At 35.7% G+C, this 19,304-nt stretch overlaps 1 protein-coding gene across 1 annotated transcript; it reads left to right on the top strand.

The window, feature by feature from the left end:
* Positions 1 to 16,459: 16,459 nt before the first annotated feature.
* LOC140890010 (uncharacterized) lies at positions 16,460 to 18,109 on the top strand. The gene is made up of 4 exons (XM_073297760.1): positions 16,460 to 16,641; positions 16,731 to 17,653; positions 17,762 to 17,955; positions 18,044 to 18,109. Exons 1-4 carry the CDS (start codon positions 16,460 to 16,462, stop codon positions 18,107 to 18,109), a joined length of 1,365 nt encoding a protein of 454 aa, XP_073153861.1.
* Positions 18,110 to 19,304: the final 1,195 nt, after the last annotated feature.

Genomic DNA, 19,304 nt, shown 5'->3' with positions numbered 1-19,304 from the left:
AATTATAACTTATTAGAAAGTGCTACTCTTATTTTATTTTTCATCGTAGGAGTGTGGACCCAAAAACACAACTTCAATCAAATATAAACAGTAAAAATCTTTACAAATATTTATCTACAATAGAAAAAGATTTATTTATGCAATCTGGATACTAATAGAAGGAACAAATAATTAATAATATTTCAAACGATAATTAAAACAGTAAAATAAAAAATAATAACAAAAATAGAATACAATTCCAAATTTGATTAGAAACCAAATCTTATTATTATAGTATAAATAAACGTACATTTAACAGTTATACTATAAAATTAAATTGTAAATAAATTTAATTTTATAATAAGTAATAAGAATAACGTTAAAAAAGTACTATTAAAAAGAAACAAAAAAATCTTTAAACAAAAATATGTCGTGCGATGCACGTGATGTTATTTTATACAATTAATGCTAAAAATGATTTAAAAAATGAACATTTGAACGAATAATTGAAATATGGATTATATATCATAAAATTAAAAAACAAACAAATTATCTTACATTTTGAAATACTTCCTTAAATATGCTTTATATTTGAGATTATGTGATGATTGGTTATGAAAATATGTGAGTTTGGATTTGAGATTGAGCTGTGAGTTCTTCGAAATTGTGATCTGGTGGTAAATTTTTTTCCAAGAAGAATATGAGAGGAGTGGTTTGATTAAATATGTGAAAGCATAAATTTTACGTAGATGTGTTTACATTCATGGGATTGAATCCCTAACTTATGTAATTTTTTCTTTTTTGAATGGTTTTAATTTTGAAAATTTAACTACGAAAAATATTCAAAAAGTTGATTGGTTAAGTTGATTGACATTTAATAAATTATTACAATATTCGTATCAATTTTCAACTTGCATGTTTTTAATTGGAATTGGAATATCTCATAATAAATCGAATATAAAAGTTGAATTTTAAATTAAATTAAAGAAATTATATTAATTGATGTTTTGAATCTTTAGTTGATACTGTATATTAAGAAAAGAAATATGTTCAAAAATTTGATGAGATTGATCATACTTTGTTGTAATTATTGCATGAGTTTTATAATATATATTTTTAATTTGTTATATAAGGTGTCATATTTGCATGTATTTGATTAAAACTAAAGTATTTAAGTAGAGTTTTAAATTAAACTAAGAAATCAGTTTTATTATAGATGTTTTGAATCTTTAATTAATATGTTCTATATTAAGAAATCAAATATTATGGGATTAAATCCAAGACTTGTGATATTTTCCATCATTATGACTATCTTGTGATAAATAATTATTGTTTAATTACCCAATATTTAAATTTTTGTATATCATTAATTGTTTATTTGAAGTTGCATTAATTAAATTAACTATTCAAAACATCAATAAATAAAACTGAATTTATAATTTAATTTAAATCTCTACATACATAAATATATATTTTGTTTCAATCAAATATATGCAAATATAATATCACCCATAACATATTAAAAAACGTATATTAAAAAATCAATGCAATAATTACAACAAAATATGATCAATCTTATCATTAAAAAAAATTTGGAATATATTTACTTTCCTTTATAAACACTATCGACTAAGAAATCAAAACATTCATCATTATATTTCTTTAATTTAATTTAAAATTCAACAATAAAAATTCATTCTAAAAGAATTTTTTTAAAGTATAAGATATTCCATATTATTATTAGATTTGAAAATGGCAAGTTAAAATTGATTCAAATATTGTTATAATTTTTTCTCGGTCAATAAACTTAGCAATTAAAATAGAAAAATTATACAAGTTAGGGATTCATTCCCTAACTGTAAATATATATGTAAATTTTATGCCTTTAAATAACTTAATAATACATAAAAAAAATTTGGTAATGATTTATAACACGGTAGTTTAAGAATAATATCTAATAATTATGGTTATAAAACAAAGTAATAATGTTGAAAAACAAACAATTCTAATCAATATCATGATCTTTGTCTTAATTTTTTAAATATAGAACTACCTATCAAATTTATAAAAAAATCAATCAATCAAACTTATTTCTTATTTTAAATATTATATATATATATATATATATTTAAAACGAAGACACATTTTAGTTCCTATTTTTTCGGGCAAATAAGGCACATTGACAAAAAAGATTAAAAATACATGTAATTGGAAAATTCAATGTAAAATTTTAAAAAACTGTGACAAATAAAAAAAATCAGCAATATTTACTTTTTTAATAAACCATTACCAATTAAAGAATTATCAAATCAATCAAAATAATTCACAAGTTAAATTTAACTAAATGCCCGATATAATTTCAATAAAATAACAGTAAATAGGATATATTCCAAATATAGATAATAAAATATTAATTTAAAACATTTTGTTGGGATCGGTTCAGAGGGTAGAGGGGGGGGTGAATACACTCTGAAACTTATTTTCTTTCTTTTCAAAATGATCAAGTGAAGTTTAGTTCACTTAATCTGTTTTCTCAACTTCTAAAACGGTTTGAACAACTTAAATAGTGCGGAAATAGTTCAGAGGTTTTAGTGATGCAAAGGCAAGTTATAACACGATGTATGAGCAATATATAAGATAAATATGCAGTAAAGACTAAGGCACGATTTATGGAAGTTCGAAGGCTTAATCCTTCTACGTCTCCCCTTCTTCCACTTAGGAAGGAATTCACTAGAAGACTTTGGTTATTACAACGTCTTGCAATACACCCACTTCAGACTTAGGACTTATCCAATGCCTAATCCGAAACTCCTAGATTTACACAGATAAGATTCTCAGTTCTTATCAGACTGGTGAAAGCTTTCAGAGTAGCTTCAAGTCTCTTCAATAATGAATACAGTCCGGTTGAGCTTCTCAAACTGCAGAGCGGTTGAGAGGCTTGGAAACCCTAGGATGATCCTTGAAGATCAGATATGTAAACTGTAGGAGAGGGTTTATTTGAGCAGCAAGTGAATGATCTTGTAAGTGTGCTCAAGTATTGCTTCAGTATATCAGATGAGGACTTCTGATAGTATTCAAGTGATTGAGTTGATTGAGATTTTTCGTGTTGCTTGTCTTCTTGTCACTTCTTGAGCAATCTTCCCTTTATATAGGTCAATCATCAACGTCTTTATTTTGAACGTTCTGATGCTGCATTGAATGCACATTTAATGCTTCATAAATGCATTGATGATTCTGCATGAAGATCGTACACTTCTTTAAATGCAGACAACTTCCAGGGTCCAAAACTGGTATAAACGGTCGAATGCTTTATCTGTAGCCATTCTGCGTTTTTGCCATTTTAGTGCAACATGTTGTCTCGATGCAAGAGTCAACAGATCTTCTGATACGCCGGTTCTTCTTTTGATAAAAGATCTTGTAATGAACGTCTTGTCTCAAGTATTTGTCTTGAGATATCTTGATAAGCAGCTGGCATTCTACCGGTAGATAGATTTATCCTCTGCTGATTTGAATAACCAGTCGATAGGCTTGTGACTGCAACCGGTCGAGAGACAAAGGAGGTTGACAAGCTTCCGGTAGATAACTTGAAGGGTTTAGACGGTTGCGGTAGGAGTTGTAGTAGATTCCTGAAATACAAAAGATTGGCAGCACATTCCTATACAATGAGTTGTTGTTTGTTATCACCAAAATGTCGGATTCAACAATTTCCCCCTTTTTGGTGATGACAAAACTTAAGTGCTCCGAAAGCAATATGAAAGCATTAAAATGAACTTCATTGAGAGAATGAATTTCATTAATTACAATAAGCATTCTTATTACACCTACTGAAGAAAAACAAAATGAGATACAACTGCGATAAGTAAAGAAGAGACAAGTTGTTCATCTTTTGAACCAACTGGCTCCTCCTGACCTATCGCCTTCTCTTCTTCTTCTGTCGGCTTCTTCCTTTCTTCTGGATTCTTCTTCACGTCTTCTTGCCTCTGCTGCTCTTCGTTGCTCTTCTTCCCCCTTTTTGGCATCACCTTGGTTGAGTTGAAGGATGATCTCAGTGAGTTGAGTGCCAAGGCAGGCTTGCATAGTATCAATTTTTGCATCTAGTTGAGCAATTAGAGTAGCTTGCATAGTGTCCATCCGATCATTCAACTGCCTATGAAGGCGGTTTTCGAATCTGACAACTTGTTCGGAGACGGTAGAGAGCGTTTTGATTTGAGTGCGATGATGGGCAGTGATCTCTTCGGACACGGTCTCAAAATGCCGAATCATCGTCTTGCGTGAATTGTCAACCCATGAGGATGTGTTTGTGATGTCTTGTGAAAAGGATCGAACTGTTTGCAGGAGCTCATGAAGCCTATTCATCAATGTGTGATCCAGAGCTGCTGCCATGACTTCAATATATGAGTCATCAGTCTGAAGCATTTGACTCTGTGTGTCATTCCTTGGTGAAGCCGGGCCAGACTCAAGATGATGTGATGCTGGTGATCTGGCTGGTGAGCTAGCTGATGTACCTTCCAATAGTGGTACAGTTGGAGATATAGGGGTCTCGACTGCAGCCAAGATGGTTGGTGGAGTAGCAGGATCAGCACTTGGTTCATCCATTAGGAGATCTTCCACAAACTTTTCAGTAGATGGAGACGGTTGAAGTGCTGGGTCAGCATCAGTCACTGACTGTTCTGGAGGTGCAAGTGATACAATAGTGCTTGGTATCTCTGTTGGGGGCACTACTGCTTCACTGCTGCAAGGAGCCTCTGTCACAGAGGTGACAGGAATTTCTTGTTCAATCACTTCTAAAAAATCTTGTAGACGACTGGGAGAGGTGTGAGCGGTCGCCGCTGGAGATGAGTGAGCAGTCACAGCTGCTTCCGATTGAATTACTGCTGGGGCTACGGTTGAGGCGGGGTTGACCGATGAAGATGCTGCCACAATCGATCCTAGAGCGGATGACTGAAACAGGTCAGCAGTGATGAGACCGGTCAGAATCTCATCTGAAAGAGTAATAGCAGAGACGTCTTCTTCACCCTGATCTTGGGTAAGAAAAGTCTTCATCATCACCTGTGCTTCCAGTCCATAAGCCTGTATACAAGCTGCTGAAGCTGTCGTCTTTACGTTGTTAAGAGCTTGGAAGTGCTGAAGTAGTTGAGTGATTTGACGTAGACTATTCTGTAGTCCAGTCAAAATCACAAAGTCATCGGTGGCGGTAGGACCCTTGGATTTGAAGTTCTTGACACGCTCAGTAATCAACAGAGATATCAGGCTTCCTCGAAGCTTCAAGTCGATGAGCTGTCTTCTTCCCAGAGCCTCCACGATGTCTTCAGTGTTAGCAAAAAGAAGCATCTTCTGCTCAATAACGTTCAGAGCTTTCCACTTAGGAAATATTTGAGCAAGCGTCAGGTGAGTACGGGAATGATGCCATCTGTCAAAGCGCTGTAGGTGACGCTTGACAGTGCGGAGAACGTGAGAGATGATCAAGTTGAGCTCTACAGTAGCTGCTGGTTGAGCCTTAGGTGAGTAGATCATCACACCTTTCCCTTTGTCCTTGGGATCAGCGAGAGTGACCTTTGGAGTTGATGAGGCACCTTCCATGATTATCACACCCTTGGTAGGATGTGGAGCATTAGTAGCAGTAGTGGTAGTAGTCTTGACCGTTGGCAGAATTGGTGTTGGAACGGTAGGAGCAAGTCCAGAAAGGGACTTTAACTTCTTGTGCTGCCTCTTCTTCTCGCCTGCAGGCGTGGATGGCACAGCTGCTTTGGAGACAGAAGGAGATGACTTGCTGAAGTCTTGAATCAGTGGAACGTTCTCACATGATTCTTCTTCAGAGTCAGACTCTATGATAAGTTGACGCTTGGCAGATTTCTTGGTATGGGCTGGTTTGGCCGCTACCGGGACTGTTGAAAGCGGTTGAGTGACAGCAACAACACTTGCGGTTGAAGGCAGAGTGTCGACCGCAACCTCTTTCTTGTTCAGAAACTTGAAGATTGTAGACTTGTTGAGCCATTTGGTGGGATGCAGAGGCTCAGTCTTGGAGAAGTCTACTCCAAGGACGCTCAAGGTGTGGCAAATTTGCAGAGCAAATCCCTCGGATTGCCCTTTTCCCCTGATCATTTCACATAAAGTAGTGAACAATATGTCTGACCAGTTGATGTTGATTTTGGAGGCGATACAAGCCATGTATTGGAATTTCTCCATCGTCACCTTGTCGTACGATCCAGCCTTGGCAAGAAGATTCTTGGCCACGATGTTGGTCAATAGCCTGAATGGAGCTTTAAGAGATGTCTTCTGAGCCGGCAGTTTGATCGGAGCATCAGTGGTTGAGAATTCCTTCAACCAGTATGAGCAGTTACCATCGGGAATATCCGCGCATTTTGTCAAACCCCTGGAGGACAGATCAAATGTGCTGGCGAAGAACTTTTGATTGAAGGAGTAGGACTCTGTCCGGATCAAGCATTTGACAGTCCCATGCTCGATTTGAGCGGTTGCAAAGAACTCCTTCAAGACAGGCAGATCGCAGATGGCGCTGCTTCCCAAAAACTTCTTCAGTCCAGAGGCTTCAAGCATGGTGAAGACCTCAGTGATTCCTGCATTGTTTGCCTCAATAACGGAATCAAAGTTGATTGCAAGGCAAGTCTTCTGGATCGACATGATAGCTGTAGATAAGAACTCGAGCAGAGAGTAAGCAAAAACTTGATAGTAATACGATAGAACTTTTAATGCAATATGAAAGCTTTAGCAACGATGAAAGGTTGATATACGAGTGTAAAGAAGTATATATAGGAACCTATGGGCCATATGGTGATGTCATGAAAAGTATTTTTGAAATTCAAAAAGTTTTGAAGAGTATAATCACCGCGCCCAATCAATGTCATTTGGTTCAAAGCACAAAGCTGTTAGTACGGAGCCTGTCAGAGACTAGCTAAAGGCGGATGATATGCCAACATTTATGGCAATGTAACAGCTAAGCTATTAAAGTCATACTAGCAATCATTCCCCCTAAAAGCATGCATACTAACTTAGATCTACTAAGCCAAGAATATTTCGAAAATATGAAAACTTAGCGTCCGGTAAAGGCTTGGTGAATATGTCTGCTGCTTGCTGATCGGTAGAGATGTATTCCAGTCTGATTTTCTTCTTTAAGACATGATCTCGGATAAAGTGATGCCTGACATCAATGTGCTTTGTCCTAGAGTGCATCACTGGATTGTGAGTGATGGCTATGGCACTTGTATTGTCACAGTAGATTGGAGTTTCACTCGACCGGATTCCATAATCATTAAGCTGCTGTTGAATCCAGAGTATTTGAGCACAACAGCTGCCAGGAGCAAGGTATTCTGCTTCGGCGGTCGAGGTAGCAATTGATGTCTGCTTCTTACTTGACCACGAAATTAGTCTATCTCCAAGGAATTGACATGTGCCACTTGTACTTTTGCGATCAATTCTACAACCTGCATAATCTGCATCTGAATAGCCAATAAGATTAAGATTTGAATCTTTGGGATATCAAAGACCCACATTAGTAGTTCCTTTAATATATTTAATTATTCGTTTGGCGGCAATGAAATGAGATTGCTTAGGTGCTGCTTGAAATCTAGCACATAAACAAATTGAATACATGATATCCGGTCGACTGGCAGTCAAATAAATCAATGAGCCAATAAGGCCCCTATACATTGTTACCTCGACCGGGATTCCCCCTTCATCTTTATCAAGCTTGATTGATGCACTCATGGGGGTAGATACAGTTGAGTACTGTTCCATTCCAAACTTCTTTACCAATTCCTTGGCATACTTGGATTGATTGATAAATATTCCAGTTTCAAGTTGCTTCACTTGCAATCCAAGAAAGAAATTTAGCTCGCCCATCATGCTTATTTCAAATTTCTCCTGCATCATCTTAGAGAACTTTGAGCACAACTTGGGGTTAGTTGACCCAAATATAATGTCATCAACATAAATTTGTACTAGTAACACATGATCACCTTTTACAAATTTAAACAAGGTCTTATCGACCGTTCCAATTTGGAAATCATGTTCCAGTAAAAATTTTAGTAATGTATCATACCATGCACGCGGTGCTTGTTTTAATTCATAGAGGGCTTTGTCAAGTTTATAGATATATTGAAGATGAGTAGGATTGACAAAACCTGGTGGTTGTTCAACGTACACCTCTTCTTGAAGTAGACCATTGAGGAATGCAGACTTGACATCCATTTGATAAACTTTAAAGTCCTTGAAAGCTGCATAGGCAAGAAAGATGCGGATTGCTTCTAGTCTTGCAACTAGCGCAAAGGATTCCTCAAAGTCTATGCCTTCTTCTTGTCTGAATCCTTGTGCAACAAGCCGAGCTTTGTTACGCACAACAGTGCCATGTTCATCGAGCTTGTTACGAAACACCCATCTAGTTCCAATCACATTTTGATTTTCCGGTCGAGGAACTAGATGCCAAACATTGTTGCGGGTGAATTGATTCAACTCTTTTTGCATAGCTTCAATCCAGCTGGCATCTGATAGAGCTTCATCTATCTTCTTGGGCTCTACCTGAGATATGAAAGCTGCATGCAAGAATTCATTAATCATTTGACCACGTGTTTTTCGAGGAGCAGAAGGGTCACCTATGACCAACCCAGGTGGATGATCTTTGTTCCACCTAAAATAATTCCCTAAAGGGTTGTCATCAATTGGTTGACGAACGTCCTCGTTTACTGGATCATCATTGGCAGGAGGATCGTTATCAACCGGTGGATCCTCTTCTGGCCTTGTTTGATCACACACGGTAGAGGGAACTAGATCATCCTTCTTTGGAGGATATGGATCACTGTCACTCTCTTCCTGTAGATTTGTGTTTTCCAGTCTATGACTCAGATCATTTATGCTCCCTTGAGTTTGTTCTGTACAAAGAGTAGATTCATCAAAAATAACATGAATGGTTTCCTCGACCGTTAGTGATCTTTGATTGAACACTCGATAAGCTCTGCTAACGGCTGAGTAACCAATAAAAGTTCCTTCGTCTGCTTTGGCATCGAAAGCTGTCAAATGATTTTTGCCATTGTTGTGGATAAAGCATTTGCACCCAAAAATTTTGAAGTATGAAATATCAGGTTTTGTGTCATTCCAGATCTCATATGGAGTTTTGTTAAATCGTTTATTAATCATAGATCTGTTTTGAGTATAGCAAGCTGTGTTAACTGCTTCTGCCCAAAGCCTTTGAGAAACATTTGAATCAGCAATCATAGTTCTGGCTGCTTCTTTTAAAGTACGGTTCCTTCTTTCAGCCACCCCATTTTGCTATGGGGATCTAGCAGCTGACAACTCATGCTTGATTCTCTGATCATCTAGATAAGTCATAAGAGTGGTGTTTAAAAATTCAGTCCCTCTATCACTCCTGATTCTATCTATCACAGTAGATTGTTCATTTTGCAAGCGTTTAAAAAGCTTAATCAGGTGAGGTGCAGTTTGATCTTTTGAAGAGAGAAAGATGACTCAAGTAAATCGAGAAAAGTCATCTATAACAACAAGAGCATATCTCATTCCCCCTATGCTTCTTACTGGTATAGGACCAAATAGGTCCATGTGAAGTAAATCTAAGCATTTGGAAGAAGACATACACCTTTTATTTTTAAAGGTTGCTCTCACCTGCTTTCCTAGTTGACAAGCAGGACAAACTTTGTCTTTTATAAAATCTCCTTCAGGCAGACCAGAAACCAAATCATGCTTCCTCAAGTTAGAAATGGACTTAAAATTTAGATGATTTAACCGCTTATGCCACAACCAATGTTTATCATGATGAGCAGTAAGACAAGTAGGTGAAGAAATATGTGAGCAAGACCAGTTTACCTTGTAGGTGTTTAGGTCTCTTACACCGGTCATAAGAGTCTCACCTTTGTCATTTTTTATGATGCAAGTGTGTTTGTGAAACTCGACCGAATGATCATTGTCACATAGTTGACTAATACTTATCAAATTATAGCACAGTTTGTCAACAAGCAACACATCTTTAATAATGATGTTACCATGGATAATCTTACCCTTACCCACGGTTTTACCTTTGGAGTTGTCTCCAAAGCTGATCTTTGGTCCTTTGCACAGCACAACTTCTGTTAGAAGTTCTGGATTCCCTGTCATGTGCCGTGAGCAACCACTATCTAAGTACCAGGTAGTGTCCTTGATAGAAGTGGTCTTCTCGCCCGTTTGGACTTTTAGTACCTGCAAAAAGTGAAGAACTTTTGGTACCCATATCTAGTAGGGTCCAGGTCGGATTAGCCCTTTCGGGACCCACACCTGGAACACCCTTACAGGTTTGCCCGTGTGTGTGTCCAAAAATCTGTGCGGTCGATAAGCAGTAAATGTGTGTGCTTGTGAGGTTGCTGTGTGCTGCTTGCCTTTTTGATCTTTATCAGTTAGCCTGTACCTCTTTTAAACTGGCCTGCAATTAAAGTACTGGTAAGGCTTCTCCTTTGACCATCTTCTCTTAGAGTAGTTAGAATCATTCCATGGCCTTTTGAAATTAGATTGGTTTCCCTTTCTTCTTTCATTAGGTTTTGGTTTAATCCAAGTTCCTCTTTGATTAGAGATCTGGGGATCCACATATCCCAGCCCTCTATGCTTAGAGCTTCGTTCGTTAGGTACTTTTTGATTTTTGTCAAAGCTGCACTCATCATGTTCATATATCGTGCTGGACCTGACAAATCTTATTTTGTTAAGATTGCCTTTGTCCAGGCTTGACTGAATACAAGATTCTATAGACTGTTCATTTGTTCCAAACCCTAGATCGGTTTTGTCATGTGCCGGTCTTTGGATTTCTTGAATCTTGTCAATGGTTACAGAAGATTTATTCCAAGCCTTAATTGTTTCAAGTAGTTTTTTGTTCTCAGTCAATGTTGCTTGGAACACTCTTTTCAAGGTGTCATTCTCAGTAGCCAGCAGACTTAGCTTGACCTTAAGACCATCAAGCTCTTTTCGCTACATGCAGCTTGATTCGCTTGACTTATCTTTTAGGTCAGCTCTTTCTGCCTTTACCTCCTCGAATTCCTTGGATAATGCTTTGTATTCATTAGTCATTTCATGTAAAGCAGTAACTAGATCACTATGAGTAAATTCAGGTGAACCAAAGTCAAATACCTCCTCAGCTTCTTCTTCGATGTCAGCCATAAGGCATTCCACCTTTTCATCATCGCTATCATCTGAAGAGCTTCCGGTATTGGGGTTGTCAGAGTCAGACTCAGCCCACTTGCTTTTGCTTTCGTCTGCTACTAGAACCCTTTGGTCTCTTCCTTTTCTAAACGTCCTCTTGTCCTCCTTGCCCCTTCTTCTTTCGAAGAATTGCTTCTGATCATTGCTCTTAGGCTTGGTGCAATCTGCAATGAAGTGGTCTGGCTTGCCACAGTTAAAACAAGTAGGACCATCGTCTGTATGGTCCGATTTATGATAATTTTTAAATTTAGAATTGTTTTTACGCATAAATCTACCAAATTTCTTGACAAAGAGTGTCATGGCTTCGTTGCTGATTTGCTCAGCTGATCTCTATGGAGCTTCCTCGACCGGTGGACGCATCACCGTTGAGGTTAAGGCCTTGGTTGGTTGAGAGGTAGATGGTTCATCTTCTGTCCTCATGTTGAGCTCGAACTCGTAGGCTTTGAGATCTGCAAAGAGATCATGCAGTTCAACCTTGCTTAAGTCTTTTGACTCCCTCATGGCCACTGTCTTGATCTCCCATTCTTTGGGCAAAGCTCTCATAACCTTCACAGCAATTTCACGGTTAGTATAAGTTTTTCCTAAAGCAATAAGATCACAAATGATACTACTGAACCGTTCATCAAATTCAGCCATGGTTTCCCCTGGCTTCATTTTGGCATTGTCATATTTTTGAATGGCCATGGTGAGCTTGTTTTCCTTGGTCTGGTCATTTCCTTCACACAACTGAGTGAGCTTTTCCCAAATCTCCTTTGCTGTGGAGCATGACTTGATTTTGCTGAACATGTTCTTGTCCAGTGTTTTGTATAGGATGTCCCGGGCCACATTGTCAAGATTGACCTTTTTTTTGTCCTCAGTAGTCCACTCAGCTCTTGGTTTCTCAATCATTTGTCCTGCACCAACGGTTAGAGCTGGGTTGACCTTCATGATTTTGATAGGACCGTCTGTTATGACATATAGCATGTCATCGTCCTGTGCTGCAAGGTCTGCCTGCATGCGAATTTTCCAGTCATCATAATCTTCTTTAGAAAACATAGGAATTTTGTTGAAAGAAGTCATGATTTTAAAACTTTAGATCAGCAGTTGAGAAAGGAACCCGCTCTGATACCACTTGTTGGGATCGGTTCAGAGGGTAGGGGGGGTGAATACACTCTGAAACTTATTTTCTTTCTTTTCAAAATGATCAAGTGAAGTTTAGTTCACTTAATCTGTTTTCTCAACTTCTAAAACGGTTTGAACAACTTAAATAGTGCGGAAATAGTTCAGAGGTTTTAGTGATGCAAAGGCAAGTTATAACACGATGTATGAGCAATATATAAGATAAATATGCAGTAAAGACTAAGGCACGATTTATGGAAGTTCGAAGGCTTAATCCTTCTACGTCTCCCCTTCTTCCACTTAGGAAGGAATTCACTAGAAGACTTTGGTTATTACAACGTCTTGCAATACACCCACTTCAGACTTAGGACTTATCCAATGCCTAATCCGAAACTCCTAGATTTACACAGATAAGATTCTCAGTTCTTATCAGACTGGTGGAAGCTTTCAGAGTAGCTTCGAGTCTCTTCAATAATGAATACAGTCCGGTTGAGCTTAATCCGAAACTCCTAGGTTTATTTGAGCAGCAAGTGAATGATCTTGTAAGTGTGCTCAAGTATTGCTTCAGTATATCAGATGAGGACTTCTGATAGTATTCAAGTGATTGAGTTGATTGAGATTTTTCGTGTTGCTTGTCTTCTTGTCACTTCTTGAGCAATCTTCCCTTTATATAGGTCAATCATCAACGTCTTTATTTTGAACGTTCTGATGCTGCATTGAATGCACATTTAATGCTTCATAAATGCATTGATGATTCTGCATGAAGATCGTACACTTCTTTAAATGCAGACAACTTCCAGGGTCCAAAACTGGTATAAACGGTCGAATGCTTTATCTGTAGCCATTCTGCGTTTTTTCCATTTTAGTGCAACCTGTTGTCTCGATGCAAGAGTCAACAGATCTTCTGATACGCCGGTTCTTCTTTTGATAAAAGATCTTGTAATGAACGTCTTGTCTCAAGTATTTGTCTTGAGATATCTTGATAAGCAGTTGGCATTCTACCGGTAGATAGATTTATCCTCTGCTGATTTGAATAACCAGTCGATAGGCTTGTGACTGCAACCGGTCGAGAGACAAAGGCGGTTGACAAGCTTTCGGTAGATAACTTGAAGGGTTTAGACGGTTGCGGTAGGAGTTGTAGTAGATTCCTGAAATACAAAAGATTGACAGCACATTCCTATACAATGAGTTGTTGTTTGTTATCACCAAAATGTCGGATTCAACACATTTATAATAAAATTGTAATATATTCAAATCACAATAAAATTTTTTTAAAAAAGGAAAATATAGCTTAATGAGTCAGTCAATCCCGTAACTCCTCTTATATTAATGTTGTAAAAAATTTACCGTCGGATCACAATTTCGATAAATTCAAAACTCAAGCTCAAATCCAAACTCACATATTTTCTTCAGCAATTATCCCTAAATCATTAAAAAAAAATTCAAGTTCTGCTATAATGCTCCCACAATGATTTACAGAAGAACATTCAAACATATGAAAGGCTGCTGAATTTTGAAGAATCAAAATTACTATGGAGCGCCTGACAAAATCTACGGTGATAGGCAACAAGAGACGGAACACTGACAATCAATCAAAAGGTAATTACTTATACTTTTAATTTAATTTTTTGGATTGCATTTCAGATTTATTCATGCAGTATATTTAATGTTTCAAGTACAAGATGAGAAAACAATACTTACACATCATTTTTTACCCGTCATTCTGTTATTAAAGGATCCTTCTGGATACATGCATCTGAAATTTATATATAGAAAATATAAACATCAAATTCAAATGATATGTAGATGGTTATCAATAAATTTATAATAAAATTACATTATCTACCATATACTTAACTTTCTTGAGAAGATATAGTAGTTGTTGCTACTAAATTGATAACCTGCAAACAAAAAAAAACATTATTAAAAGAAAGGTTATGCCGAAGTTATAAATCTCGAAAAATTTTATTAATGAAGTTTTATTTTTGTTTAATAATGCTGCAAGTACATTTTATAATTTATTTCCATATATAAAAATCTACTCATAAGTTAAATTCATGCTAACTAAAATAAACAAAATGCCGTACTGAATTATTTAAAACAGGACATTAAAACAATAATAATTTAAGACAATATATTCATAATCATGGTAAATATCACAAGTTTAGAATTAAAATTATAATCTTTTATTTCTAAATATAGAGATTATCAATAAAGATGTAAAAAAATGTACCGAAATAAAAGGTATGTTGTATGAACATGAGAAATAAATAAAAAAATAATCAAAATATAGTACAGAACATAAGGATTTCTCCGATTTTGTACATAAATATTTCCAGAACACAAAAAATATATATAGAAAACATGGCGTTTTACTCTTCAGATATGTAGGACATAAGAAAATAAATGTATAAACTCATAAACCGAAAAAGAAATCATAATAAATTAATCTATAAAGAAGGAAAAACAAGCCATCAAATGATATCCTGATTTGTTTCGAATATCCGAAAAAAACCTAATTCAAGATGGCATGCTTTCTCTTCGAAAATCATAAAACGGGTAGATATAAACACAAAATCAAAATAAGAAATGCTAGAGAAATTGTGAAAAAATTGAACTGACTTTAAACGTGTATTTGATAATGAGAATACAAAAGAAGATTCAGTCAAAAAAGAGAGTACAAAGGAAGTTATTATTTCCAAAAACAAGAAGGGAGCTCTGTCGGCTCTTGGAAAAAAATTGAAATTGTGAACTACCAGTATATATACCAATTAATTTAGGGTTTATATGTTGGGCCAAAACATTTTTGTTGATTTAGGGTCAGACCATTTTCTTTGATTTAGTATCATATGTTATTGGGTGTGATAATGTGTATATTTTCGGCTCAATTATAAGTATGTAAATAAAATGTGCTTTTTGTAGTTTATTTTTTATTCATTAAATGCTATTTAAGTTTGGATATTTATAAAATATGAAATAAAAAGATCAAATATTAATTTTTTTGTAATAACATGGTAAATTTTACCTTTTCAAAATCTAATTTTTATAATTTTAATGTAGTATTATTACTTTAGTTAATTTGATGTTTAGTATTTTTTAGACTCATATCTACTATTTTGTTCATTTTTATTTTGATAATTTTATTTTCAAAATTTTACTTAAATATTTAAACAAAAAATTTGGATTCAAGAATCAGAATATCCGAACATTGTACTTTGCGCGGTTCATTTAAGATGGTATTGACAACGTCAAAATCTCCACTAAGTGAGATTACAAATGGTATGATATTTTTTCCATTCGTTATTACTCTTGTTTGTCTACTCAAATGATTATATTTTTTTAACGTCGGTATACGTGCAGCTACTTCATCGAGCTTAATTGATATAGATTCTTCTTCTCAAATACCCAGCAGCTCAACTACAAATAAATCAGATATGATTGATCTAACAATTGATGATGATTTCCCTCACTTTGCTCTTAATACTGGTGACAAACTGTCGTTTGTTCATCAATGTAATTTTTTAATAATTATACGTTTTTTTTTAATTTTAAGATATTATGTACATTTAAGATATGAGTATAATCATCAATTGATTACGTTTTGTTTGTTTTTTTTGCAGTTGAATCTGATTCAATTCCAATTAATTTAGTTAACATATTGGACATTCAACATAGTCGTGACAATCTCGACAAAAATATCTCGATATCATCCATCGGTAAAATTATATTATATTTTTTTATGTTGCTTCGTTTATAACAAGTTTATGTTTTTTTATTTAAATTTATAACAGAAATTTTATTTTATTTTGCAGTTATAACAAATTTATTTTTTTAATGTTACATATTTATTTTCATTGTTTTGTTTTTTGGAATATGCGTATGTTAACAACGTCATTTAATGTTACATATTTATTTTCATTGTTTTGTTTTATTTTATATAGATTATTGGGATATAGGAGATCCAATATACATATGTGATTTTTGTGGTGCGATATTCTGGTATGAAGAAAGGTTATGCCGAAGTTATAAATCTCGAAATCCTAAATACTCCATGTGTTGTATGCAAGGGAAAATACAACTTCCTCCTTTAAAAAAACCTCCTGAAGTATTGCATGATTTATTAAATGGAGTGGATGATAAAAGCAAACATTTTCTTGAGAATATCAGATCGTACAATAGTATGTTTTGTTTCACGTCGATGGGAGGGAAGATAGATTCGAGTTTAAATCAAGGTGGCTCCGCTCCAGTTTTTAAACTTCATGGGCAGAATTATCATTTAATTGGAAGCCTACTTCCATGTGAAGGCGCATCTACGAAGTTTGCTCAGTTATATATTTACGACACAGAAAATGAAATTACTAATCGGATTTCTGTTGTCAGGTATACATTAAAATATGTCTTATTTTATTTATCGTTTATGTGAATTTAGTAGAAAATATTCATATATGTCAAATAAAAATATTTTTCAGAAAAAATAGCGACACAAAAAATCTGCATCTGGAGATAGTCTCTGATTTGAAGATCATGTTAGATGAAAATAATGTTTTAGTCAAGTCTTTTCGGATGATCAAAGAAAGAATGATTGTAGAAGTACAATCCGATATTAAATTACGGCTGATTGGGAGAAGAGATAAGGATGGAAGACGATATAATCTTCCTTCTACTTCTGAGGTTGCTGCATTAATTGTGGGAGATTTTAATGAGGCTTTGGGAGACAGAAATATTTTAATAGAAACACAATCTGGTCAACTTAAATGTATCAATGAGTTGAATCCTGCATATCTCTCTCTCCAGTATCATATACTTTTCCCCTATGGTGAGGATGGTTATCGAGAAGATATTCCATTATCAGAATCCAAATCAAGTGTTGGAGGTAGAAAAAAAGTGAGTATAAGAGAATTTTTTGCTTATCGACTGCATGATAGGGACATCGAATTTTCAAGTATTTTGAATTCAAGAAGACTTTTTCAACAATTTATTGTTGATGCATACACAATGGTTGAATCTGGAAAGTTGACATATGTTCGGCTGCATCAAAAACAATTGAGATGTGAAATTTACAAAGGTCTTCATGATGCGCTTTTGCGTGGTGAAACAAATGCATCTACACAAGGAAAACGTATTATCTTGCCTTCTTCTTTTACTGGGGGTGCAAGATACATGATTCAGAATTACCAAGATGCCATGGCTATATGTAAGTGGGCTGGATATCCAGATTTGTTTATTACATTTACGTGTAACCCAAAATGGCCAGAAATTATGAGATTTATCGAGGCTCGAGGATTAAGGGCCGAAGACCGTCCGGATATTGTCTCCAGAATCTTTAAAATGAAGTTGGATGCCTTGATTAAAGATGTCAGAAAGAATAAAATATTTGGGAATGTTAAAGCAGGTATAACATTTTTTTTTAAATATAATGTTTGATATATTTCTTATCTTATAATGATTATTAATATCTTTTAGCACATACAAATAATTAATTTTTAATAAATTGTTTCAGTGATCTATACCGTGGAATTCCAGAAGAGAGGATTACCACACGCCCATATTTTGCTCTTTCTATGCAAAGAAGAAAAATGTCCAGTAGCAGAGACAGTCGATCGTATCATTTCTGCCGAAATTCCCGATAAAAATCAGGATCCTGTTTATTATGATGCAGTACGGGATCTAATGATGCACGGTCCATGCGGTGAGGTAAGAAAAAATTCTCCATGTATGTCTGGCGGTCGTTGCCAAAAACGTTTTCCTAAAAAATTTGTTGAAGTGACATCAATTGATGAAGATGGATATCCAATATATAGACGCAGAGATAATGGGTGAACAGTTCTCAGAAATGGTGTTAATATAGACAATGGATTTTTTGTTCCCCATAATCGTTATTTGTTGATTAAATATGGAGCTCATATGAATGTTGAATGGTGCAACCAATCTCGGGATATCAAATATTTGTTCAAATATATAAATAAAGGGCACGATCGTGTGACGGCATCATTCTATCGGAGTTCAGATGATGAGAGTTTGGGAAAAAATGTTGATGAGGTGAATATGTACTACGACTGCAGATATATTTCCCCATGTGAGGCTGCTTGGAGAATTTTTGGATTTGATATTCAATATAGAGATCCACCCATTGAGCGTTTGAGCTTTCATCTTCCGAATGAACAAAATATCATTTTTTTTCAGATGCAGATGAAATCAGTAATATTATTGATCGACCTACTGTTAACCAGAGCATGTTTCTAGCATGGATGGAAGCTAACAAGAAATATCCGGAGGCAAGAGAATTGACATATGCTGAATTTCCAATGAAATTTGTTTGGAAGCAAGATACACGAGAATTCGTTCCAAGGAAACAGAGATTTTCGATCGGGCGCATTTTTTACGTTCCTCCGGGATGTGGAGACATGTATTATTTAAGATGTCTCCTAAATGTAAACCGTGGTGCCACTTGCTATGATGATATAACTAATGTTAATGGTGTTCAATACCATTCATTTCGTTAGACCTGGCCAAGGGCCGGGTTGGGCCCGGACCCAGACCGGAACCGAAACCGGACCGGCCCATAGGCGGTCTGATTCCGATTTTCTCTTAGGTAAACCGGGAACCCAGCGGTCCAACCCGCCGGGTTGGAACCGTCCAACCCGGCGGGTTGGACACGTGGCGCCCATCCGGGCGCCACATGATCCAACGACCACTACCAAGTGGCCGTTGGATCATTCAACGACCAGGATTTCATGGCCGTTGAGATCAACGGCCACGATTTTGTGGCCGTTGTAGACCCGTCGACCCGGCGGGTCGACCCGCTCGACCCGCCGGGGCGGCCGGTTTTTTTTTTTTTTAAAAAAAAAAAATCTATTTTTTATTCTTTATCTATAAATACCCCCCAACCCCCTTTCATTTTGTTTACACAATTTACTCTTCATTCTCTCTATTCTCAATTCATTTCAATTTCTTGAATTATCAAAAATATCAAGTTTCGATTATTGGTATATTGTCAATTGTTAATTTATTTTCATATTTATACAATTACAAATGTCCGGAGC

The sequence above is a fragment of the Henckelia pumila genome, chromosome 3 (assembly GCF_033568475.1).
Source record: "Henckelia pumila isolate YLH828 chromosome 3, ASM3356847v2, whole genome shotgun sequence".
Classification (NCBI taxonomy): Eukaryota; Viridiplantae; Streptophyta; class Magnoliopsida; order Lamiales; family Gesneriaceae; genus Henckelia; species Henckelia pumila.
The sequence above is the reverse complement of the archived record's forward strand: the minus strand, read 5'-3'. Positions and strand labels throughout refer to the sequence as shown.